General features: G+C 38.3%; 2 protein-coding genes across 7 annotated transcripts in view; one reads left to right on the plus strand and one right to left on the minus strand.

Moving 5' to 3' along the window:
- Positions 1-346: 346 nt before the first annotated feature.
- Positions 347-17840, minus strand: LOC138859968 (nucleolar protein 9-like). 4 transcript variants are annotated; one of them, XM_070116519.1, is made up of 12 exons: positions 17701-17840; positions 10421-10479; positions 9907-10147; positions 6200-6432; positions 5919-6032; positions 5550-5796; positions 5073-5290; positions 2896-3039; positions 2462-2590; positions 1307-1489; positions 1020-1163; positions 347-852 (listed from the first exon to the last, which is right to left on the minus strand). In XM_070116519.1, exons 3-12 carry the CDS (start codon positions 10085-10087, stop codon positions 625-627), a joined length of 1821 nt encoding a protein of 606 aa, XP_069972620.1. In that variant the 5' UTR covers positions 10088-10147; positions 10421-10479; positions 17701-17840; the 3' UTR covers positions 347-624. The 4 variants fall into 4 exon arrangements, with proteins under 4 accessions (XP_069972620.1, XP_069972616.1, XP_069972617.1 ...); XM_070116515.1 differs by having other exon boundaries at positions 9907-10150; XM_070116516.1 differs by lacking the exon at positions 17701-17840 and adding an exon at positions 10754-10800 and having other exon boundaries at positions 9907-10150.
- Positions 11433-27500, plus strand: part of LOC138859969 (longitudinals lacking protein-like) — a 27205-nt gene continuing 11137 nt past the window's right edge. Inside the window, exon 1 of one of the 3 annotated variants that reach the window (XM_070116521.1) lies at positions 11433-11663. The gene's annotated coding sequence lies outside the window, so the exon portion shown is untranslated. Of the gene's footprint in view, positions 11664-17774; positions 17900-27309; positions 27372-27500 lie in introns of those variants that run through there. The other 2 variants (XM_070116520.1, XM_070116522.1) reach the window with 2 other exon arrangements.

Raw genomic sequence — 27500 nt, forward strand, 5'->3', positions numbered from 1 at the left:
TATATATATATATATATATATATATATATATATATATAAATATATTATATATATTAAATATATATATTATATATATATATTATATATATATATATATATATATATATATATATATATATATATTATATATATATATATTATATATATATATTATATATATATATATATATATATATATATATATATATATATATATATATATATATATATATATATATATATATATATATATATATGGTTTTTAAAGACATGAGATATGTACTGCTCTTAATATATGTTATATTCATAAAAGAGTATATGCATGTCCAAATGTATTCTCAGACCAAATGCCAGAATAGTATTTATCAAATGTTTTGTTAATTTAAACTTTCAGCCTAAAACATAAGCATTAATATGCTCATGTTAATGCACCACCATTGTTAGACAAAATGCATTAATGTGAGCCTATGGATGTTTATATTATAGATGAAAGTTTAAATTAACAAAACAGTTAATCAATGCAATTTTGTGTAACTAGATGCACTTGCCTTCATATATACAAGTATATATAGGTTTATGTATATAAATTCATATATATGTAAATAGAAATACATGTATTGGTATTAAATATCAATCAATTGATACTTATGTCCTGGCAGCTACCCAATAACTAATAAACTGGCATACACAATACAAAATACTCACCATAAAGTTTGAAAAAATGAATTTACCAAAAGTGTTTTCTTTTAACTTTAGCTCATCTTCAACAAGTTCACTACATATGAGTGTTTTCATCTTGATGCTTGCTCCCTTCCACATATCATCCAGACTGCGTGATCCACTCTTGCAGCAAGCTAATGCTGTAAATGTTCCCTTGAGAAAAAAGTGCACATCAGTGATAAAGAAAATAAATCACTTAGGGTTTAATTCAAAATACTAATTACAGATTACACTATCTTTAGGTTGAGGCAAAAAGAATAAATTATTTATACACCTTTCTTTGTCTGCATATTGACATATTACATATTCTAAATATTTACCTTAAATTTGTGCACCATTTTTTCATGATTTTTTGCACCAACAAATTTGCTAGCAAAGTAGGCACTGATGACATGAGAACCTCGCATGTCACAAGCTAACTCCTGAAGGCTGCTTGTTGTCATTTCTAGCAAGCTCTTCACAACCTGAAAAAATGGAGGACTAATATAATAATCCTTACCACTCTACACATTAACAGAAGGTAAGAAAAAGGAGACTTTTCAAACAAATATAAAAACTTTCAAGTCTGACATCCTTCCACAAGATAACAATGACAGACAATACATACCTTTGATGGCTTGTTAAACTGCAAGAATTCCTGTAAAATGAGACTTCCATGAAGAGTAGTGGATGGTAATGCATCCTCTACTTTCTTCTTCTGGAATTCATCAAACTTCATCATTCTTAACAAGAGTGGCACAAACTGAGCATGTCGGTCTGGCTGGTTACAGTCAAGGAACTCCATCACTGCCTGTAATATAAAAGGAAGTGAGAGGCTACATACATGATTTGAATAAATTATAAATTTCAAAACACTATTTCAACATAACAGATAAATAGCTTTTAAGTCCAACTTAATTTGCAGGTCACATTCAATAAAAAGTCTAGCTTCTATCACCATAAAAAATTCAAATGTAACATAGATAATTTTCATATACTGTCTTAAAAATATATACAACTGTTAACCCATTGCCAACAGGATAATGTAATGTTTACTGTATTTTTGTCTAAAAAATATCTGGTTCCACAAACATTCTGACCCCAAGGAGGCAATTACTATACGTTATGACCTCACCTGATTACCCTTTCCTGGAGTTCTTATGAAAAAATTTTCAACAACACTATCAATATCGTTGCTATTATTAATATAGCTATTGTAACTCTTACAATGTTATCAACATTACTATCAGTAATAAAAGATAAGAGAATATATCAGAAAACCATGGAAACTGGTGAGCAGGTGAAACAGGTAGTACACGTAATTGACTCCTTGGTGACTTTCCATTTGTGGAATCCTCTACATGTGTAGGCAATAAATAAACTAAACTCACAGTAGGCATGATATGTGTCTACATAAAATCCTTCGTGGCACTGGTATAGCAAGTATATGAATGTATTGATCAGTGGCATTTCAGGATAATGCAAGAACATAATGAAAAGCTAAATCTTGATTGGGAATCATTCATCACTAAAAATACAAACTGGATGCACTTATGATCAAAACAGAATGAAAATTGTATTAAGACAGAATTTAGGATAAAAAAAATATATATATAAATAAATAATAATTGGCAAGGAAAAAAAATATATATAAATAAATAATAATTGGCAAGGAGCACATGTCATTCACAAACAAGTTGCTATAGTGAGGGATGAATTACTTTGATAAGGTCAAAAACCAAAATGGTTTAGATTGAAGAGTTTCAAGCCAAAGAAACCTTACCTCCATGCATTGCCACTGATTACTTGAGAGCTGACAACAGGCTTGTGCTAAGGAGACAATGGTACCTGTGTGGCCGGTTGAAGCTGCAACTTCAACAGTTTTTGAGGCTTCATTGAACACATCCTCAAACTGTAATTTAGCAATAGAAAGACATTATCAGTGTACACAGAGATGAGAATGATGTCTCAGTATGTTAAACAAATAATACAGACAATAAAAGTTATTTCAAAAATATATAAACATGCTAAAGTAATCCATTCAAACTGTAAAAGAAAATTTATTTGACTGCAAGAAAGAAAAGACTCAGTATAAATATTGCTTTCCTCGATTTACTGAGCATTCTCAACCAAAATGCATACAAATAACCTACACACTTTTTAATAAGTTTATTATTTACCTGTTCTTTTGCCTGAAATACACACATATCCACTTACATTTTCCTTGTCCTTCCAGCAGGTTAAAATGCGTTGAACTGCAAAATTACAGTGCTTGCTCTGCACTAATGCCTTGATGTGTCCTCTGAGATACTGATCAAACACCAACTTTTGCTGTGTACTTGATGAGCACTTGATCAAAACCTGTTCAGTAAACAAGAACTAAATAAAAAACAATATAGACAACAAAGTTGTACAATTGCACATGTTATACATTTCTGCATAGAAAGGATGAATACTGTTGTGTGAATAATGCATACATGAATGTATATTAAATTTATATACAATTGTCTAATACATTTTTATACTAATCTAAATAAATTCTCCGATCTATATTTCTGCTTGCCTAAAATAGACAATAGTCTATGACTGTCCTTTGCAATTTTGTCTATCATTATCATGGAGCTAACATCGACATGGGCCCATAGCCGCATCCACCCTTCGTTTCCATCTATAGGGGTCCCTTATGGCAAGCTGCCAGGTAGGGACTAGGCCTACCTCGAGCTCCTTACAACAGGTTTAATCAATCTGCCCAACTCAGGCTTATAGCCTGAGTTGGCGAGCACGGATTGCGCAGGTAACGGTGCAACTGTTGGTTGGACACATGGTCCCACCCGGTGCAAGGACCTATTACAGAAGGTATCTAGATGATACTCCAAGGCGCAGGAAATGTCTAGTTCTCACTACTGTATAGCAAAACTGGCATTATCAGGGCCTTGAAAACACACAGCTTGGTCCTTCTGCACAGGAGTGTTCATGTGCGCCTGGCTTACAAACCATACACCTATCAGAATGGCTGCTCATGTAAGCCACATTTTGGGCCACATGATGGCACTGATGCATCCACATCCTAAATGGGTTAATACTTCTTTTTAGCATCATTACCTACACAATTGTTTATGCTGCAGATAAGAGAGTAAATATAAGATAAAGAAAACTTGGTGCATCCTTCTGATTTGCTGGAACATGATAATTCATCCATTTCCTTTATTTCTGCTGCCATAATTAATTGGAAAATATAAATAGCACCAAACACTTGGGCAACAGACAGAACAACAGTAAATGTAGAAGGTGAAATATTTACATATAAAGATATTAAGTGTTTATCATCCTCATCATAATATACGTGAGATTTACTATAGTATCTTTTTCACTATGTTATCAAGAGGAATAATCATAGTCTATTACGTTAGTTTTAGATGTGCTAGCATTGATATGTGGCAACAGTGTGAGTTATAAATGAAGCTGCAAAGGACAGTCTTCAGGCTTGTATCCTAGTTTAGTGTTCGGGAATGCTTTGTATCAGTACTGCAGCACAGGGTCAGAGCATAACCATTCAGTGCTTTGGGGGATTATATGGGATTGGCTCACTTGTGGTCACTCCTAAGTGTGTGGGTGTACAGGGTGTACATGAGATTATAATAGACATTGTATTGCCATGGTTTATCATTGCAATTACAAATAAAGACTGCAATGTGTGTGTGTAGCTAGTATATCTATGTGTTTATGTTATCATCAGCATCAGTCATATTAGAGAATATTAATATTGCCTATGGGTTCTTGCACTTTATTTATAAATTTTTCTCTATTATAGATTCTTTATATATTCTACATATCATCTGTGTGTGTTTAGGGGGGGGGGGGGGATCAGTGCCTGGGAAGGATAGGTGGTTCAGCATATATGTCTACATGGTCAGTTTTGGAATAATGTCTGTATTCTGAAATCATACTATGAGTCTGATCACGTAAATGAGCCATTAGAACTTGCATGAATAACAGATCTGATTTTTTTTTTTCTACATATTCATAGGGATTGTATATGTTAAAAAAACTTTCTTCCCAATTACAAATATATGCTATTGTAACTTATCTTAACAATTCACATATGATTATCATAGCTAATCAAATTGCTATAGAATGTCTATGACTTATATTAAAATATAAAGTTCTAAAAATCAATTTCATCATAGATTACCAGTGAAAGCTATTAAAAAAAAAAAAAGTTAAAACAGCACGCATTTCCCACTGTGCAATCATCAACTGATGTAAAACTGATCCCTATGAACACAACATATACTATGATGTAAAATAAAACTATCCAAGACTACCTTTCCAGAAAAAGATGGTAGAAGAATAACCTAGGCTATACTAAAACAACTGTGTTAGATTTACTTTACCTCTAGCAGACGAGTGGCAGAATTACTTTGGAACAAGAGAGGGAGATTTCCAATAACCCCTTCTTCCTCCTCTTGGTCACACTGACTGGGGGATATACCACTAAACCCATGGTCTAAAATATGGCTCACAACAGCATGGCATAATTCTTTGTTAGTATCATATAAAGCTAGCAGCAAGGTCTGTGCCACCACTGAACTGCAGTTATATGTAACTATACCTGGTTTCAAATAAGAGAGAGAATACCATAATTAATTAAAAGGTTAACAAAATGTGACAATTTCTGACATTTTTCATCTGAATAATCAATTCCACTATAATCTCTAACAATAAAATAATGTTTTTTCCTTGAAAATGACATTCTGCCCAAATATTCTTCATCTTGATTCTATTAACAAGCATAAATATCAACATCTGCTATATCATAATAAAATATTGAAAAACTATCAAATAACACTTAGGGTAAGTAATAACCTTACCCGAGATGTCAGGTAGCCTGGTAAACCTCTCTGCAATATCTGGAAGTACTGAACTTAATACTGCAGGTACTTTTAGCTCCTCCCCTTCTTCTCTGAATAGGCCATGATTACTCTGTGACTTTTGTTTGCTTTTAATTATGTTTTGCACATCAACTGCCGAACAAACCATAATGATAGAACAAATAATGTGACTTGCATATGTGTCCCAAATGAAGTCTTCTAAATTGTTGTAAACAAATTTACTAATCTGAAAAAGAAGAAGAAAAAAATTATGTTAATGAAATAAGTACAATTGCTTTTTTTTATTTAACCACATGCAATTCGAGCCTAGCAACCATTACTCTTTGATATGTACAACTATCAACTAACCTTCTCGATGAATGATATGAATTCTTCTTTTACTTCCTTTGTAACTGGAATACTTTTTTCTGTAACTTCATTGGTCTCCTCATTCTCCTCAAACCTCATCTGTGTAGCATTTTCCTAAAATGCAAAATAAATGCTGAAAAAAAGAAAAAGAAAAAAAAGAAAAAAAGAGAAAAAGAAAAAAAAAATAGTTCCCCTTAAAACAATAAAACAACACTATAAATCTGTTAGTCTAATATACAATAGAGCAAAAAATAAAAGAAAGAAAGAAAGAAAAAACATACCTGTGAATATTTAAGGGCTAGAGCTAATAATGTCTGCATTACATGCGAGGCAAAAGGATCCACACATGTTGAGCGTATATCTTCTTTAAAGACCCGAGTGAACTCCACCACCTGACATACATCTGCCATGGGGAGTGCATGGTCTAACACCCGTGATATGATCTGATTGCCGGCCAGACTTTTTTCTTGCCCTTCACGCTGTAATTCACGGAAGAAGTTACGGACCAAAATCTCTGAAAACAAGAAAAATAATGCTAATGGTTAAACAAAGCAAATAACAGTTCTTATAGTACTACATAAGAGTATAGCAGTGAAACGTGTAATATGTTAATGATTAGATGTGCTACATAGCAAAAGTTGTACTGCATTTTAGGATAGTATGGTGTTGAAAAGGGTAAAGAGGATGACTAAATGGGGTAAAACAGAGATTGGTAAAAGGGGACAGGGGGGGTCAAGTACAATTAGATAAAAGGGAAGATACAGGTCTGTGAGAACAGAAACCAGTAATATTTCAGTTGAAGCTTTATTATGAAATAAGCAATAAGTTTTAAACTAAAAATGGGTATTGGAGACGTAGGAGGGGAAGAATTAGTCAGTGGTTTATGGATATATAGCAAAATAAATGTGCTAGACATCAAATTTCATATAACCCTATAGAAAGGCATAGTAGTGAAAGGGTAAACCAGGAGAGTAGTCCATGATATGCAATACATCAAAAGTCATATAGTAGTTCAGGATAGTAGGATATTAAAAGGGGTAAATGAGTTAAAGAAGAAATTATCAAAATGGTAATTAGACAAAAATTGGTATTGGAATGGTATTGTTGTGAGCTGTGACAAATAGGACTCACATGTGTATCCATAAAGGAACAGAAGGGATATCAAGTAAGGAAGCAGGGGGGATAGGGTGTGTTGGGAGGGAGTGAGAGGAAGGGGTGTAAGGGAATGATGAATAGGAGGAGGATGGCAGTCACTCTGAGTGTAGAGAGAATGGTTAATGGTTAATGGATGAAACAAATAAAAGTGCTAGACATCTGAGGTCCTACAGCACTGTGGTAAAGTACTGTGGTAAAAACAGTAATGAGTTATAGATTAGTAAAAAGTTTTAAATGTCAAAGGTTATAGTGCTATAGGATAGTATGACAGGGAAAAGGGTAAAAATAAGGAGAGGATGGGGTTTGTTGGGAAACTGTAGGAGGAAGAGGCATAAGGGGAACTTGTGGGGTAGGAGGATGGATATCAGCAAATACTTTGAATGTAGAGGGACTAGGAATAGACGGATTGGAGGGTGAATGAAGGAGCGGAACATTTTCTTGGGTCATGTAGAGGAATTTTTTAATGTCTGCAAGAGTTTCTGGAGGAGATTTGGGTAGGGAGATCCGAGAAAAAAAAAGATCTCTTGTGAGGAGGAGAAGAGGGGATAGATGTTTGAGGAGCAGAGGAAAAGGAGTGTGTAGGAGAGGGCGAAAATGGAGTACAATGTTTAGGTTGTCTGGTGCGACGCGTAAAGTGAGGGGGATGAATGGTAGGTATCGGAGAATTGGTAGAGATTGGAGTATCTGGATTTAGAATGGAAAAGGGATTTGACTTTGGGATAGGGAGAGTAGAGGTAGGAAGGTTTAGGGTAGAGGGAAGAGATAGCAGGGGATATGCAAAATCATCTTGTAGAGACTTTTTTGAACAGGTAGAGAGAGAAAAACCTCATTGTCGTGCTTCCTGTCTAGCCTATTGTAGAGTGATGCCTAGTTTGAATCTAAGAATTGCTACCTCACATTCGAGCTTATAGGTAGGGCAGCTCGTATAAAATACATTATGGGAGTCACCACAGTTGACACACTTATGTGACTGAGCAGAGTAATTTGAATGGTCATGACCAGGATGGGTACAAAGAAGGCAGTGGGCTGTGGAGCAACAGTCTTTGGTTAGGTAGCCAAAACGCCAACATTTCTGACACTGACGAGAAAGGGGTCAATATGGACGGATATGGTAAGACAATCCACCAATATAAACTGCATGGGGGAGGTTATGTTTACGGAAGTATCACTGTATCAGGGCTCCCGCTCCGACTCAGCAGCGGGCCACGGCCAGCGTACAGGCAGTGTCCAGGCCAACAAAGCAGGCCATGGCCAGCGTGCAGGCTGTGTCTGGGCCAACCCAGCAGGCTGATTTTGTAGCCACCCAGAAATTTTTATTTTCAGCTTCAAATTATACCGGCGGTAGTGGGTTAAGGGATTTATACAATCTTAATACCAAAAGGTGCAGAATGCTAAAAACCACACGATATCCAAATTTAAAGCAAATCGGTAAGATGATTTTTTTTTCATTAATATTAATCTTTTATACCCCCTCACCCTCCCATTTTCCCCTCCCAATAACCCCAATTTAGGAACAATTCCCTTAAAATATTTTTTGTCCTGATTTTACACATTTTTGTTCTCAATTCTCATTTAAGCCTGTTTTATCCCACAATTTCCCGGATATAATTCATGCCTTCCCCTGCTACCAGGACTATTAATTCAAGATTGTCGATGGAAATGGTAATCAGATCTCCTAAATTATTCATTAATACCAAAAACAACAGAAAATTTACAGTGGATGACAATCAGGATTACAATTAAAAAAAAAGTGTATGGGATGATTACCTTGACATAAACTGAAACACTTTTCATCTTTGGTAAAAGGTGCACAAATTTAAAATATTGGAGCTACATGACAGACCATATAACTCATTACTGCAATATGTCAACTAGTTCATGAATTACTACATGCTTGTGAAAAGGATTATTCTGTAATTTTCAATGATCTCCTAATTCATAAATTTTATAAATTCTTTCATTTTTATTAAAACTTATTTTGATAGTTATTCATGCTATTCTATACAAAAACCTTCTGCACATGCCAGCTGGACTTTCAGAAGCTTGATTCATAATTCCTTGACAAAACGTTGGTGAGAGATATTTCGTTTTCAGTATTGTTATATGAGCCCATCAAGTGATCCCAATACCAAAGAGTGATTACGAGATACAAAAGTATTTGGTTTATTCTTTACAGCTTTATCTTGCTGTACATACCAAGGTAAAGAGACTGTTTGCTGGGAGTATTGTCGGGCAGAACCCCCCCATTAACCCTACCCTGAGGTAGTGCCTGAAAGGCATGCTTCGTCATTGCAACTTTATGTTGAATAGTTTATCACATGAAGTTTGGTTGATTTCTTGGTCAGGATGTCTTGTATGATTACCCCTTGGCATTTGGATAGTGTAAATTCCAGTACATTTTACCAAAAGGCTATTAGATGTCCTGTAGTTTTCAATAGTTTGTGTGTCGGTCCATAGACTTTCAAAGATGGTGGGTGTGTCCGTAAAGTGCTGCTTTTACGCATTTTTATTTTCTTCTTCTTTCAACCTGTTTTACCCCTTAATTTCCCTGATATACTACATGCTAAATTGCAAGTTTGTCGGCTGTAATTGCGACGGAAATTACCACCTGATTCACTCTCATCACACTAGAATAAATGATGATATAAATATTGTCTGAGAAGTCCCGATAGTCATAATGGTTTGCATGGCCAAGAAAATAACCGAAATGCCAAGAATCGCAGAAATCATAGAATTTCCTACAGAAAAAAGATCAAAATTGTTTCAACTAAGTCTCTATCTCATTAATGTCTGTGCGAATTATATACAGATAGGAAACATTAAGCTGCCTTACCTCTATCTTCACCTTCAGCATGTTTCAGCTGTTCATATACACGAATATAGTAATTATATTCCTCCTCCGACAGTCTCTTTCCTTTTCCAAAATGCCCTTTCTTTCCTAGTTTCTTGGCATCTCGAAGAAAATTGTTTTTCTTCTTCTGCTTCTTTTTCCTCTGCTGCTCCGGATAGGCCATCGTTGTAGCCACATGTGTTTGTGAGGTTTGTTTACATGTCTTCCCTTCGTTCACATCTCGCTGCTGGCCAGTCATAACAGAAAACGAATTATTTATCTGGGTGACTAAATTAAACGGTACGTATTAACAGGGTTTTATCGATGCAGTTTTAATGATATTAATATAGGCAAAGTAATGGGGCATTTTTCTGATTTATGATTTGGTGAATAGTATCAAGTTTAGAGGGAATCAGACTTTGGGATATGAATTTCCGGAGATATAATGATAATCAAAACTTTAATATCCATTTAAAAGATATACAACAGAATTATGCAAGCTGCAATGCGACTTTACCTTTGTACATTAATACACGGAAACATGGTCAGGACGAATTAAATCCGAAGACCAGATATCTGGAACAAAAGACCAAAAAATATTAGGACTCTCCAACCTGATTACTTTCAAAGTAAAATCAGATGAGCATGAGATACTTCCCCGTATCTCATCCGTCATAGACCCCATGTACAAGTCTGATGTACCCATGGCTAAAACATAAATTATATAATAAAAGCAATAACAATTGTTGCCTGTGCATTACATATGTAGGCATACGAAAGATAAACCTGAGCTTCGATCGTCTTAGCCATGGTCGTTGATAAGAAAGTATTTTAGTATTAAAATATATACTCTCTAATGTTATCTATGATGGTAGAGTAGATAACAAGTGCACCTGGCTGACAAGCGCGGAGAACTGTTGCAAACGAAAAAAAAAACGATACTTTCCTACGTGAGACAGTTTCTTGTCAGTGGAAAAAAAGGCCTATTGATATTTTCTTACTATTGTAGGACAACTAAAAACTGTTCATGTTGTCCCATATTACCTAACTGCAAAAAATATTTCTTAAAATCACACATTTTACATTATATCACATGAAATACCTCCACAATATATTGGAATTGAAAAGAAAATATGTATATGTACATTACATATATATATATATATATATATATATATATATATATATATATATATATATATATATATATATATATGTGTGTGTGTGTGTGTGTGTGTGTGTGTGTGTGTGTGTGTGTGTGTGTGTATGCATGTATCTGTTTACATGTGTATAAATACGTATATGTGTGTGTGTGTATATATATATATGTGTGTGTATGTATGTGTGTGTGTGTGTGTATGTGTGTGTGTGTGTGTGTGTGTGTGTGTGTGTGTGTGTGTGTGTGTGTGTGTGTGTGTGTGTGTTTTATGTACGTGTACGCGTGTGCATACCCACACACACATACATTTAGTCTAGTACTTGGTGCAGTTATATTCGCATTAACATCACCATGGTTACTAAATGATGCACTATACAGGGAAGCATCAAAATCACACTTCCCATTTTCTCAGTTTCAAAACAAGCAGAGGCTCTCCGCACACTCATCAGCCAGGTGTACTTGTTTATATATGACTCCGCCCCCATAAATAGGGGCGGAATCATAGGAAAATGTAGCGCGACAGTTCTTGTTCGTGGAAATGAAGGCTCAAGGTTATCACTGATACTGCAATCAATCACAAAAAGCGGGGATCAGCACCAAGGTGGGTAACTATAATTTTCCTATTGCCTAAGTTTAATGCAGTGAAATTGTGTGGTAGGGTGAAGAGAGAAGTAGCGGGCATATTAACTTTTTCTTACGAAGAATATGAGTTGCACTAAGTAGTGAGGAGAAATAAATCATAACTCCTGCTGCAGGCAATGTCCAAAGACCGGGCACGTCTTTTTTTCAGGCTTATAATGGGGATATTAGCTTATTTGTAGCATAATATCATAGTAATAACAGGCCTTTCACGTGTTTTTTGTTGCGAGACTTAATTGAGATCCCTAGGCCCTGAGCAGACAGGAGAATCAAACTCAGAAGGGAATTCTCTGGGCACGTCGAGGAGCTGGTTGTGTTGGCGTTGCAGAGGATAGGTGTATCTTTGGTGGTGAATTTTGCCCAGTGAAGTTTGGTAATGGCCGTGATGTAGGCCATGGTCTCGGGATCTCGCTCTTGCTTTTGCCGCTAGAGCCTTGTAGTCGACCTCGAGCATGTGGCATTAAAGTTGTATGGCCAGGTGTACTGCCAGGAGCTCTCTGTTGGGTGCCAGGGGCTGTCGTCTGCCATGGGTTTCTTGCTCAAGGGCGACTCCTACTGGAACTTTGCTGGGCTCTGTGGTGAGGCAGATCCGTTGAGACAATGGTAGGCCGCATTGCCGAGCTGCTTGTGGTAAGAGCAGGTGCCGTCTGCGGCAAGGAATCGGGTGAAGGGCCTCTGGTTGGTGTTGGACCCTCGGGCAGTTGCTGCGTTGATCAGGGTTGTGGTCGCGTTGTTTAGTGGCCACTTCTGCGTTATTTTGAGTGTCCCTATGGCCTGCACCTACATCCATCAAGACATTTATGTGCTGCTCTGCTGCACCTCTTGTGGTAAGAGCAGTTGCCGTCTGCAGCAAGCAATCGGGTGAAGGGCCTTCGGTTGGTTGGTTGGACCTTCGGGCAGTTGCTGCATTGACGTAGCTACTAGCTAACGGGAAAACGGGAGCTGTTGGTTTGAGGACGGGCTTGCCAGCGTGCTTCCATCATTGTGTTGGCTCTGGTGAGGAGTACTTCGATAGCCGTCTCGTCCGAGTCGTGACGCTTCTCTCTGATGTCTGCCTGGGAGAGAACTGAGTCACATGGATGTGTTCAAAACGTCGTGTGGGCAGGGGCAGGTCATGGAAAGGTGGCTTGGTGTAGTGATGGATTTTGCTGCGCTGGCACTGCTTGCAGCTCATTACTCAATCTCGGAGATCTCTCTTCATGGAGTGCTACACAAACTTCTCTGAAACAAGCTTGGTAGTGCTGCGGATGGATGGGTGAGCTAATCCATGGATGAGGTTGATATCCCTCCGGAATGTGGTAGGTATGAGGGGGCGGTAACAGCCAGTGCTGACGTCACAGAGGACGGCGTGTCTTCGATGGTGATTTTCTCCAAACGAAGATTGGTAATGGCCATGATATAGGCCATGGTCTCGGAATTTCGCTCTGAGAGCCCAAGAGGTGCTTCATCGTGCAGCCTGTCTTGGCAATAGCTGAGAACTATCGTTGCTGCCGCTCTGACAATGCATCCCCTGACTTGGAAAGGGCGGTGACCAGGGGCTTGCGATCTGGGAAAATAATGTAGGACGTACCCTCGAGCATGTAGCGGAAGTGTTGCACTGCCAGGTGTACTGCCAGCAGCTCTTTGTCGAAGATGCTGTACATCCGTTCAGGTGGCCGGAGTTTTCGGCTGAAGAAAGCCAAGGGCTGTCGTCTGCCACGGACTTCTTGCTCCAGGACGACTCTTACTGCAATTTTGCTGGCATTGGGCAGACCTGAGATAGTAGCCCTGGCGAGGGCGGTTTTAGCAGCTGTGAAGGCTTTCTCTTGTTCGAAAGACTACTCAAGAGATCTATTTCCGGCGATGGCCTCCTAGAGAGGGGCGAGAATGCTGACAGCCCCAGGGATAAATCGGTGGTAGTAGTTTATCATCCCTAGGAACTACTGGACTCCTTTGACAAATGTTGGCGTAGGGAATTGGAGCACAGCGTCGACCTTCTTAGCCTGTGGCTGGATGTCCTGGCTCTGGACATTTCTCTGGGCTCACTACCAGGCCATTTTCCTGAAGGAAGGAGTGTGCAGAGGTGTTGCTGGTGTTCCTGAGAAAATGAGGATGTCGTCGACGTAGACCACGCAGAATGGGAGCTCTCCAAAAATCGGGTCCATCATCCTCTGGAAGGTGGTGCCGCTGTTCCTGAGCCCGAAGGTGTTGACAAAAACAGCTTCCGAAAGGGGTAACGATAGCCGTCTTAGGAACGTCATCTGGATGAACAGGCACCTGGAAGTATCCCTTTAGAAGATCCAGCTTTGAGAATATGCGGGCGTCGCCTATGCTGGCTGTGAGATCGTTGATGTTTGGCATGGGGTAATGGTCCAGCTCGGTAATGAGGTTGAGTCGCCGGTAATCGCCACATGGGCGCCATGAGTTGTTCAATTTCCGGACCATGTGGAGAGGGGATGCCCATCGACTGCAGCCTTGGAGCAGACGCCCATGTGCTCCATTTCCGTGAAGGCGAGCCTTGGGCTCAGGCGACGGAAACGAGAATGGACTGGGGGTCCCGTCGTCTTAATGTGGTAGAAAACTCCATGTTTTGCTGCTGCTCCCGGGCTAGTGTGGCGGAGCTCTGGCTTGAAAACTGAAGGGAAATTGCTGAGTATGTCCCTGTAGGCGTCTCCAGTGAAGCAGCACATGTTGAACTCTAGGGGACCTGTCGTCTGTCGGTCTGTATTGCTGGAAATATGGAGAGGAAAGCTCCCGTATCGGCGAGAAAATGATTGCCGGATCTCGCATCTTAGATGTGGAATCCGGTGTGGGGGCGGTCGACTGCATTAATCGGGATTATGGCTGCGTTGCTTAGTGGCCACCTTTTGCATTAAATGACTCTGAGGCATCCACCTACATCCGTCGAGACGCGTGCTGCTCTGCCGAGCCTCTTGTGGTAGGAGCAGATGCCATCTGCAGCAAGGAATCGGGTGAAGGGCCACCGGTTACAGCTGGACCTTCGGGCAGTCGCTGCACTGACGTCGCTACTAACCAACGGGGAAAAGGGAGCTTTGTGTGTGTGTGTGTGTGTGTGTGTGTGTGTGTGTGTGTGTGTGTGTGTGTGTGTGTGTGTGTGTGTGTGTGTGTGTGTGTGTGTGTGTGTGTGTCGCGCGCGCGCGTCTTCATATATATATATATATATATATATATATATATATATATATATATATGTATGTATGTATGTATGTATGCGTGTGTGTGTTCTTACCTAGTTGTTTCACTACTGGAGAAGAGCTAAGCTCAGGTGGTCCCGTCAGCTCTATTCAAATTATCGTCAGCTCTATTCAAATTATTACTTTTTAAATTGATACACATTTTTGACACACACTACGCTTTTGGGGAGACTATAGGGTCTTGATTAATTTCTAACTACTGTGTAATAATTTCTTTCCTTGTTAATATTGCTACCCCCTCCATTTCCATCTGCCCTATCTTTTCTCCAAATATTATAGTTTTTGAGTCCTAATGTTACATCGTCCATAGAGGGATCCAGTTTGGTTTCAGTGATGCTTAATACATTTGGTTTATTCATTTCAATTATTGTCACTAGTTTTAGCAACTTCGGAGATAAACCATCAATATTTGTATAAACTATTTCTATATATTCCTTTTGGCTGCAGGGTTAGTGTTTGTCTGTCTCTGCATTTGTATGTATGTGTATGTGTGTGAGTGCTTGTGTGCCATACTTGCACACACACATATGTATACATACACCCATATATACATATATACATACATATATATATACATATAAACATATTTACATTTTTATATATTTATATATTCATTTATGTGTTTATGTGTGTGTTCTAAAATTAATAATGTTTTGCTTGAGGAGAGAAAAAACAAAATGTGGTATTTCTTACCGCATACTCTGCTGATGCGGTTCTTTCCGCACTGAAAGATGTGTGGGTGTTTTGTAGACTCAAATTACCGCTTAACAGGTTATTTCTGCAGTTCTCGCCCAGATGATAGGCTCTGCCTTTTCAAACGCTGATGTCAAGAGTGTTTTCCATTTATTTCCCTTGTGTCCCTCGCTTTTTCGATGGAGCAGCAGAATAATTCCTCCCACTTTCTCCCATTCTTCGCAGGAGGCTGACGCTATCAGTTCAAGGTTCTTTCCAACACCTGGGTGGCCGACTATCCCGACATCAACTTTATCACTAACATTTTGGACTGGGACTAGGAGTGCCAGACCTCAAAGCACCGTCATGGTTCAGGATCATAGTCCTCCCTACTCAATTCAGATTCACATCAAACTCTGAGCTACATGTACTCTTGCTCTCTCGTCAGGGAACCTTCCCCTTGTGAGATCCACGCTATCTTAGTTAACATAACAGTTTCAAATGTACCAACAGACAAGGCTTCTCATGTTCATCTCTCTGTCTTCATTAATTCTGTGGCCTTATTCGGCCTGGCGAGGTCCCACGCACTTCACCTTGTAGCAACTCGAGTAACTACAAGGATCTATCTACTTGTTATTGATGGACTGGGCTCTGGACCAGCCCTGTTCGTGGATCTGTCACCGTGGATCAGCCTTCAGGAAGTCGACCTTTGCCTTTTAGTTCAAGAGTCAAAGGTTCTTATCGTAGGCAGGTAATACTGAATGGCAGGCTGCCTTCATAGACGAACACTTGAGAAAATATTTACCTGTTCCCTCCTCTGTTGTTCATCATTTGGCTGCTTGCCTTTCATGACCTGGCATGTCTTACTCCCCCCCCCCCCCTCCACCAAGTTTTACCACTGAAAACGAGCAGAGGAGCGACCTTGACAGGTTCTAGGAGCTTTGCCATTTTGGAATCACGAATGAGCCTTACCTAAGTCAACAAAACTTGAGGAAGTAAATTTGCCTTAATTATGTACATAAAGTTAAATGATGAGAAAGAAGCGTGATTACGGTATTTAAATTTGCTATGCAAAAATATAGAAACTGTAGAGAATATTTTAATGAATATTAATAATGATAATCATGGTGATAATGCTATATATCAACAATAACAAGCTCAATTTCGATGGAAGGTCTAGGGTGCAAATGGCAGTGTTGGTGTTTATGGTTTGAGATGCATGTTTGTTTTTGAGGTATTCGACATTAGTCTTGCTCTGTGGAACATTGGAGATCTGTTCCACTCATGTATGTGTGAGAAGAATGTCATGTAAAAAAAAAAAAAAAAAAAAAAAAAAAAAGAGAGAGAGAGAGAGAGAGAGAGAGAGAGAGAGAGAAATGGTGTGTGTGTGTGTGTGTGTGTGTGTGTGTGTGTGTGTGTGTGTGTGTGTGTGTGTGTGTGTGTGTGTGTGTGTGTGTGTGTGTTTCTCTGAAAGCGTGTCTAAAAATGAATATGAATGTTAATAAGGCAACAATGTAGTTACCAATACGATAATAAAGAAAATGATAGGTGATAAATATTAGAATAAAAAAATATATTGTAACCTTGCACGGTTATTAACTATTCGTACAGTAATCATATTGAAAGTTGTAATATGAATAATATCACGATTAACAAGTATAACGCTAGTCGCACCATTATTTTCAAATTCATAAGTATATGATGGTTGTAATCGATAACAAGCAGATTTAAAACAAAATAATATCGAACGCAAGAAAAACAAGCAGATAACTCGACCGATAACAGTGTAAAGAACATCCTATATATACCTATTGTCATGTGAGACCAACTCAGCAATAATAGGTCATAGTTATTTGAGGTCATGCAATAGATTCTAATGAAAACAGGATATCGTTAATTAGATATCTGTCTATATATAAAGTACATATTTGCTTGAAGCGGCCAGAATAATGTAGTGTGCATGCATGTCTTTACACGCTTTCTGTAAAGGAATATAAGAAATTCCTTTCAATTTCAGATGCGCCATTGACATACACTCATTAGAGGAATTCTGTAAAGTTGCTGACACCACTTTTTCATAATATATTTACTAATAAACTTAAAGAAAGGGATAGAACGGTAATATCAAGTTACCAAGTTCTAGTAGTTCTGGACCGCCTTGGTTTCGTAGATGCACTGGAACTGAAGGTTCTACTCCTATAACACAGCACAAAACAACAAAAGAGAGAGACAGAGAGACATATTCTCGTGTCACCAAGGTCCTCTGCCTGAAGACGTTAGACGAGGTCCACGCGGGGAAAACGCGATCACGTTCATGGTGGACCGTGTACTGGTAAGAAGGATATTATGTACTAAATTTTGGGTAATTTTTAAGATGAAAAATTACCCAATTTTACTGTTTTTCGAATGGAAGACTAAGTGTTTTTTGGATTTGGAGTATTGTTTCATCTGTACTATGATAATTAGTTTTCTAGTTCATTATTGTCTTGACTTCAATTACAGAACCTTACTATTTGTTTAAAACATGTTGGAAAACTTGTCATTGTTGTTTGGTAACTAATAGTAGAGACGTACGAAATTGCCCCCACCTTTATGCGAGATATACGTAAGGACATCACGTTAATTCCAGTTACGTATATTATTCGATATAAGAGTAGATTTTACAAGATTGATGTGGGCGTTGCCTTGTATCATTTTGTAGATGCACATTGTATCATTACAAACATATTATTTGTATGAATAGGTATTATGCCCAAGGTAAATCTGTACAGTACAGACATTACTCCACGTCACAAAATTTATTCAGCATATTTGCCAACTCAGGATTATTGGGTGGACTTAGGATGTGGGTAGAGCTTTCCGTAATAATTTTTCTTTATTTATGACATTACCGTTGGTGTCTAGATTATGCCATTTCTTGTACTAACAACTACAACTTTTAGTCGTCTTTAAGAATATCTTCAATTTGACATACTTTAATGCATCCATACCATAAAGATTAACCATGCTCATTACAGCAACGTAAGAGTTTATATTTTATGATTATGGTAGCCTACTTGTTTCGTTATAGTTTGTTTCATACGGCTGTATGGTACAAGATACCAATAATTGTTACCGAGAGCGTCCCAAAACCTAATCTTTCTTACCTTCTATTTATTCCCAAAAAATGGGGGGCAAACTCCCCTGTAACCCCCATTTATTAGCACTTTGTGCCAATCTACAGAAAATGGATATTAGGAACTGGCTGTGGGTGGGTGTTGTGGACTTAGTCTCTGAGCGGTGAAATGAAGCAGAAATTTTTGTCATTTGCCACTAAATATGAGGCCACAGCATCTTAAACTATGTTGTTTCTTATTCTATTTCTTACACTTTGTAAGATGGTGTTTTCCATTTCCCTCTAACTCTATGCATCGCTCTCGGTAACTTATACCCAAGATACCACACGAGAGAGGTAAACGTTGCCTGTAATGGATGGAAAGACAGAAAATAAGGTAATTTTCAGTTACACACAGCCATCCGATCTTACTTTTATTATTGATTCTTTAAGTTACCAGTGCTTTAATATGTGTGACTTCTTATTTTCTATTGTAAATGATAGTAGTGAAAGTATTGGTAATGTTTACGTAGTGACTGTACAGCTTTGAAATTGAGTCCCAATTACTCCAGCCATTCCTGGGAAATCCACAAACATCAGCATATTAACCAAACACCTTCCTAATTTGGGGGTTCTGCCCTTAGACCTCCATCCAGTCATGACTTATTTCCTTAATTTCTTGTGTTATTTTTATCTACACAGATTATTTTGTGTATCAGTGTGTAGTTTTTCTAATTTGTTATTATAATGCCTTTACATTTTCATGTAAATTTATGCCAAAGTATTCTTATCATCAACTTGTGAAGTTAATATCATAGATGAAAGTGTCTTATTTTATCTTTCTTTCCATTACAGGCAAATTTTACTTGGTACTACATGGCTATGGGAAACTGAATATGTACTGAAAATAAGATGCTTTACATCTTTGGTATTTCCTTGGCAATTGATAAGAAAAGTATGCAACACGTAATATTTTACAGGAAAATATTATGACTATCATAATGAAAAATGGAAACTACACTCACTGATACATGAAATACTATTTGCAAAGGATCATGTCAAATGTAAAGAAAATAAGTTGATCCTAATTTAGAGAATAAATCCATGGAGATTAGGTGATCTGGAGGCAAAGGCCCCTATAGTGAAATATAGTGATTGGCAGGGCATCTGGGGGTAAGGGCCCCCAGGTTAGGAAAGTTTTTGGTTCATATGTAGGTGGTAGGAGTAATAGTGACTTATGGATGTGTTGGCATAGTGGGAGAACTCATCTTCCATGCGTATATTAAGCAAGTTTGACGTGTCAATGCATATATGATTTTCTATGGGGATCAGTAAAACACAGAGTTGATGCGCTTAACTCTATGTATTCAGGAGAATCTACGTGGCACTACATAGGGTTGTTTACATTACACGAGTATAAAAATTTGCCGTAAGATGGTGTACATAAAAGAAAATATACGTTTATATGGGTAACTTAACAAAATATAACTTTACCTTAGTTTAGGTAATATGAGGTATATCATAGACATATATGAGGTATACTTATAGTAATAAACATCTTTAATTACTTCTAACACCCCCTCTTAATTAAAGATGGGTATGTTATCTGAGAATCTATCCCCTGATATAGTTAAAAGCTTGCAACTTCTTCTGGATTACAGGCTTTGTAAAAATATCAGCTGGATTCTGTTGTGTAGGAACATAGAATAAGTTTACATTACCCTTCTCTACTTCATCTCTAATGAAATGGTAATGAATATCAATGTGCTTTGATCTTCGGTGATTAACTGTGTTTTAGGCAAGATTAATAGCACCTTGGTTGTCAACTCCTAAGTCTACAGACTTTAACTTTAGTCCTAATAGATCAGACACAATTTGTCTTAGGAACTTTGCTTCCTGAATGGCATAGGTAATAGCCATGTACTCTGCTTCACAAGATGAAAGTGCTACTGTCTGTTGTTTCTTACTTTTCCATGATATAAGTGGTCCATCTTTATATAACTGAAAACAATATCCTGATATGCTTTTTGTCTTCAGATGATCCCCAGTCTGAATCACAAAATCCTTTAAGTTGAACTGATTCATTTGACTTTTTGAATGTAAGACCATACATCATTTTACCTTTCAAATATTTGAGCACATGCTTAGCAGCATTTAACTGAGCTTTAGTAGGCTTGGACATATACTGTGAAAGTTTAGTGACCACATAGCACAAACCTGGTCTAGTAGCTGTCATAATATATATGAGACTACCTACTATTTCTCTGTAAAGAGTAGCATTAGCCAACTCATCAGATTCTACTGTTGAGGTGTTAACAATACTTGGATCACATGGTATATTTCTTGCATAACAATCTGACATGTTAAACCTATCCAAAATCTTCTCTACATATTTGGTTTGGTTCACCTCAATGTTATTTTTACCAGAAACAAATGACATTCCAAGAAATCAGTTTAGTTTACCTAAATCAGTCATTCTGAAATTTTGACAAAGAGATTGTTTAAATTTGTTCATCAGGGACATGTTACTGCTGGCAATAATTAAATCATCTACCCATAAGAGCACAATAATATCATGCTTTAGATACAGACAATGATCACTCTGTGATTGTTTGAATTCTTCTGAAATGAAGAAATTATGGATTACACTATTCCACATTCTACCACTTTGTTTCAGACCATAAAGTGACTTTTTCAGCTTGCAATACAACACATTTCCTGCACTATCTTTTTCTTCATAACTTTCAGGTTGTTCCACATATATTTCAGGATCAATATCAGCATATAAGTAAGCTGTTTTAACATCCATCTGATGTATTACCATGTCCTTTTGTACAGCCACATCCAATACAGAACGTAGTGTAGACATTCTTGCTGTTGGTGCAAAAGTTTCTCTGTTGTCAATGTCCTTCACCTGTGAATATCCTTTAGCAACATATCTTGCTTTAAATTTTTCTTTGCCATTTGGTCCAGGCTTTACTTGATAAACCCATCTTCCACCTACTGCTGTACGTGACTCAGGCAGTCTAGTAAGTTCATAGGTATCGTTGTCTTGAAGTGAAGATATTTCCTCGTCCATTGCTTTCTTCCACTGAGGTCCCTCTTGAGACGTTATAGCTTCTTGGTAGGTGACTGGTACTGGTTTGTGTGACACTTGGTAGCAATGATAAATGAAGCTTTTGTGTGTCACGCTGGAGATACTGTCATCTAGTTCATCAGTAACATAGTCATCTAGATGTGAGAGTTTCCGTCTGTCTCGAGCTGGATATCTTCTTTCTTCACAAATGTTCTCTGGTGGCTTATCTTGGTTCGCTGGAAGTAGTTTTTGCTGAAGTCTTGTCTTCACCAAGATGTCTTCTTCATCTGAGCCTTGCTCGGTACTTGATGGTTCAGCTACATTGGGCAAGTTTTCCATAAACTTGACACATCTTATCTTCATTACTGTCTGGGTGTCCTTGAAGTAAATTAAGTACGCTGGGCTCTGGTCATCATAGCCTACAAATATCCCTTCCTTACTCCTGGGATCAAGTTTCTCTTTCTCCTCTTCATATGCAAAACATCTTACTCCAAAAACATTCATTTTGCTGATGTTTAGCCGCATTCCAGTGAGCATTTCTACTGGAGTTTTCCGAGTTCTGGGGTTATAGCACCTATTCCTTATGTAGCAAGCAGTTTTCACTGCATAGCTCCACATATCCATGGTTAATTTGGCATCAATCAGTGCTGCTATTGTCTCCTTAAGGAATGAGAGATATTCCATAGCACTGCCGCCATTCTCTAGTCTTTTGGTGAAGAATGACATTAATAAAGCATCTAACCTCTGGTTGCTTTAGGTAATACTTTCGTAGTACTGCCAAAGCCTTCACTCCACCTCCTTTCCCTTCAGGTTTTGTCATGCCAAGTGACGTTCTGTCAAAACAACCAGTTAAATGACTGTAGATTGTCCTTTTGGCACAATCCAGATTATAACCTTCTGGACATTCTGAAGCATACTTATCGAGCACGAGATGTAGTTCCAATATGTCCAACGTGTCGAGGAAGTGCTCTTCCCACAAATCATAAATCTGGGCCCATAACCTGTTGGCGTAGTGGGAGAACTCATCTTCCCTGCGTGTATTAAGCAAGTTTGACATGTCAATGCATATATGATTTTGTGGGGATCAGTAAAATACAGAGTTGATGCACTTAACTCTATGTATTCAGGAGAATCTATGTGGCACTACATAGGGTTGTTTACATTACACGAGTATAAATATTTGCTGTAAGATGGTGTACATAAAAGGAAATATACTTTTATATGGGTAACTTAACAAAATATAACTTTACCTTAGTTTAGGTAATATGAGGTATTTCATAGACATATATGAGATATACTTATAGTAATTAACATCTTTAATTACTTCTATAGTGAAATATGGTGATTGGCAGGGCATCTGGGGGTAAGGGCCCCCAGGTTAGGAAAGTTTTTGGCTCATACATAGGTGGTAGGAGTAATAGTGACTTATGGATGTATGCTTAAAGAAATTGTGTGACCCACATAAACTCTTAAAACAATCTTATGCTAGAATTTTGTGACTGTAGGAAGTCTTAATGTAATTTTAAGGCTGTTGGTTTCAAAAATACACTGCTCCTATCCTCTTGCGTCATTTTGATATACCAGTTGATTTTTTGTGGCATTATTCCTTAGTGGAGGATTTTGTGCTTCAAAGAGTGGATTCCACAATTTCTTTAAGGTGACCGTCCTGGGAAATGACCACCTTTCCCTACTCATTTCATCATGAAAAAAATAATGGTTGGAGGTAACTCACTGATTCTTTTTGCATAATTTAGAGCATAGAATTGCATTTTTTTTTTTTTTCATATATAATTTTGATCTTGCATCCCCATAGGGGGGGACACCCCCCAAAAAGTAGAGTAAAAAAAAAAAAAAAAAAAAAAGTCCCTCTTCTTCAGTACATCATCACGCCTACAGTTATTTCCTGAACAATCCCAAAGAAATTCATGTACTAGATCTATCTTAGCCTAAGGCCGTGTAAATCGCCAATTTTTTTACTTTTCTTTTTGGGCGGGGGACTGGTAGCCATGTAGTACTTTTTTTTTTTTCCAGCATTAAAAGAATTATACTTTTTGATTGACGCCAAAATTTAAAAATCTGCAATTTACACAGCCTTGGGGCTCCAAGGCTCTAGCAAAAGCAACAAGCTGCATTTCAGTTGCATGAAAATTACAAGCGTGATGTACCGAAGGTAATGTAAACAAAGAATGGAGATACAGGGTATTATATTTTGGAGTGCTGAGTTCTGTGGTACTGTCCATAGATTGGTTGTGGCTACCCTCCGGGTCCACTACAGAACTCCCCAGCGGTCCAATGATCACCCTAGGGTGTTTCATTTTGACAGGCTGAGGGAGGGGGAGTGTGCCAAGAGACGATTGGTGTACACCCGACAGCAATACAGAATTTCATCTCTTAGGAGACACTGGAACCCATAGATGCTTGTCATGTGGCTTGTCTGATAAGGGATCGGTAATTGCACCGTTCTCATGTGCGCAGAACTCAGTCTCTTGCAGTGGAGGTAGAAGGCCATTTCTGAGTAAATGACCTTTGTCCTGCATACCAGGCCCTGAGAAAGCTGAACTCCAAGCCCTCTTCACAGGTGACAGCAGTTCGCTTAGTAAGTAGTCAGATCATTTTAGATCCTGTTGCGGTGCGGGAACATTGGGCTGAGTATTTTGAGCAGTTGTACCAGGTTGACCCACCAACAGAGTGCCGAGATCCTGTTGCCGGAGCCACCCATCAGTGAACTGTTAAAAGCTGTTGATGAACCTATGGCGCATGGGTTACATGCTGTCCTGGCTGCCATCTGGTGGTCCGGTACCGTTCCTTCTGACCTGTTGAGGGGTGTGGTCTTCCCTCTCTGGAAGGGGAAGGGGAACCGTTGGGACTGCAGCAATCACTGAAGCATCACACTGCTCAGTATATCAGGCAAGGTTCTCGCCCACATCCTTCTGAGACGTATCAGAGACCATTTGCTGTGGCACCAGATACTGGAGCAATCTGGATTCACTCCTGGTAAGTCCACAATGTCCTTGTGCTTCGAGTCATTGTAGAGCGCCGCCGTGAGTTCGGGGGTGGGCTGCTTGCAGCCTACATCAACCACAAGAAGGCATTCAATACGGTGCATTGGGAATCACTCTGGGAGGTCCTGAGACAGAGGAATTCCAACAACGATTATTGGACTAATAGCAAGCCTGTATACTGGCACTGAAAGTGCTGTAAAGTGTGGTGGGGGCCTGTCAAGCTTCTTTTCTGTTAGTTCAGGAGGTAGGCAAGGCTGTGTCCTTGCGTCAACTCTTTTCAACACTTACCTGGACTGGATACTCGGCAGAGCTACTATTCAAAGTCATTGTGGAGCAACACTGGGCAATATCAAGGTTACAGACCTTGACTTTGCTTCTATCTGAGTCTTTGGAAACCTTAGTGGTGGGTCTGGATTCATTTAGCAATGAAACGAAACCCTTGGGTCTAGAGGTCTCCTGGACCAAGAACAAGGTCCAGGACTTTGGGGACATGCTAGAACCTGTTCAGTCGGTACGTGCTTGTGGCGAGGACATTGAAGTCACAGAGAGTTTTACATACCTTGGTAGTGTAGTTCATAACTCTGGCCTGTCAGACCAGGAAGTCAGCAGACGGATTGGCCTGGCAGCAGGGGTCATGAACTTTCTCGACAAGAATATTTAGAGATGTCGGTACCTATGCAGAAGGACCAAGCTACGTGTTTTCAAGGCCCTGATAATGCCAGTTTTGCTATACAGTAATGAAACCTGGACATTATCCTGGGCCTTGGAGTGTCATCTTGAAGCCTTTTGTAATAGGTCTTTGCGCCGGATCATGGGGTACTGTTGGCGGGACCATGGGGGGGGAGGATCGTCTTTATTTAGTTGTGCCTACACCAACTTTCATATTTAAAGGAATAAAATACATTAGTTATCCATCTCTCTAGACGAAGATTACGCACACAAACAATCTAAAAATTCCATATAGTTTTTATTTCAGAGTGGGTATTACTGAGTACTATCATTTTCCATATGAAATAATCTGTATCTTGCTTATACATCCAAAGTTCAAAAAGCCAACATTTAGGTAACTTTCGTATTGAATTGGTCTTTACAACGGTCACAACCAATTTCAAATCAAATCAAATTTACCCATGCTGTGATGTACCGACCGTTGAGTGAAATGTAACGGAAATATTTCAATCCTTACTTATAAGCCTATTTTCAAACATCAGTGCTTCGTATGTGATATACATACAGATTACTTTGTAACCTACAATATATTACCAGGGAGTCTTGATCGAAGCATATTTTGTGTGTAAAGGGACATAAAACTTATTTATTTATTTATTTTTTTTAGATATATTTCACTAAACATTTCGTCATAAATCACCGTGATATAATTTTTTCTGATATTGGTATAAAAGTGTTCCTTGAACATTCACAAACTCATATCTATGCGCAGTGTCATAATCAAATTCCGTATGCACGATTGCAGCAAGCAGAAGTTCACATAGGTGTACCTGGGCGCTCATTAGCGACGCACCTGCCCAGGTGCTGAGCAAGTCTTGTGTTGGCTACAAGACAGTGAGCCATAGCAGCGCTTTAATACTCGTTTGGTAGTTTCCTCAACCATGTACCTATACTATACAGTAGCTAACTCAATTTGACCCACTGTACCCCCCTTCATCTGGGAGGGTCCCCTTAAGCATACTACCATTAGTTTTAGAGGATTGCAGTTACTTCAGCTACGAATACTATTTATATATCATTTGCGATGGAAAACAACAACAGATTCATGCATATTACACGTGTATGAAACAAAAAATTTACCCATGTTTCTATTGAACTTTTTGCTTTTTTTGTCTTATTTCATGCAGCCTTCAAATGTTGCAATAAATGTTTTCTTTCTTTCTTTCTTTCTTTCTTTCTTTTCCCATTCATTCAAGGCATTATATGCATGAAACTGTTCTTGTTTTGGATCACAAATGATTGATTCAGGAGATATGCAAAAGTCTTGGTAATTGTTTATACAGTGAAAGCATCCCCCTGAGACAAAGTCCATTTTACATGTGCCAGTAACATCAGGGGTACTCATAGGAATCCACAAGCGTAGTTATATGAACCAGTGGACTTATTTTTGTCAAGACCAATTTTCTCCCATTCTGACATTATTGTTTACATGCACAGATTATTTCATATATGGGTGAGCATAGTTTTTTCCCTCTGTGACAGTGTCAATAAATATTCCCTATCCTAGTGTAATTATTATATACATGTATACTGAAAGATTACATATAACAAAACTTTATTTGCAACTTAATAAGGAAATGCCATAGGTGAAAAGTGTCTTGAATTTTGTCATTCTGTCCATTACAGGGAAAGTTTATCTTATACCATAAAGTTATGCGAAAGAAACTACACCCAGATAATGGCAGTATCATGATACATGCATCAGTGATACGTATCAATCTATACATATCAATATATCAGTCTCTCTTTGCCGAAACTGGGAGGCTATATAACTTTTTTTTCTGTTCATTTGTTTTTCTGTCTACTGAATATGATCTGTTGTTTAATCCTAACCAGTGTTAAACGGTCATTGCAGCCTCTAAACTATAGCAAAACCTGACAAGCTTCCACTACATATATTCAGGTAAGATGGAGTATGGACTGGTTCCTTTGTTGATAATAGATTGCTATGGAGATCAACCAGCTCAGTTTTGCCAGAATATATGTGGCAGAGGATTATTTCTATTGCTGGTGCACAGGGATAGTGACAGAT

This window comes from Penaeus vannamei, chromosome 39, assembly GCF_042767895.1.
Source record: "Penaeus vannamei isolate JL-2024 chromosome 39, ASM4276789v1, whole genome shotgun sequence".
Classification (NCBI taxonomy): domain Eukaryota; kingdom Metazoa; phylum Arthropoda; class Malacostraca; order Decapoda; family Penaeidae; genus Penaeus; species Penaeus vannamei.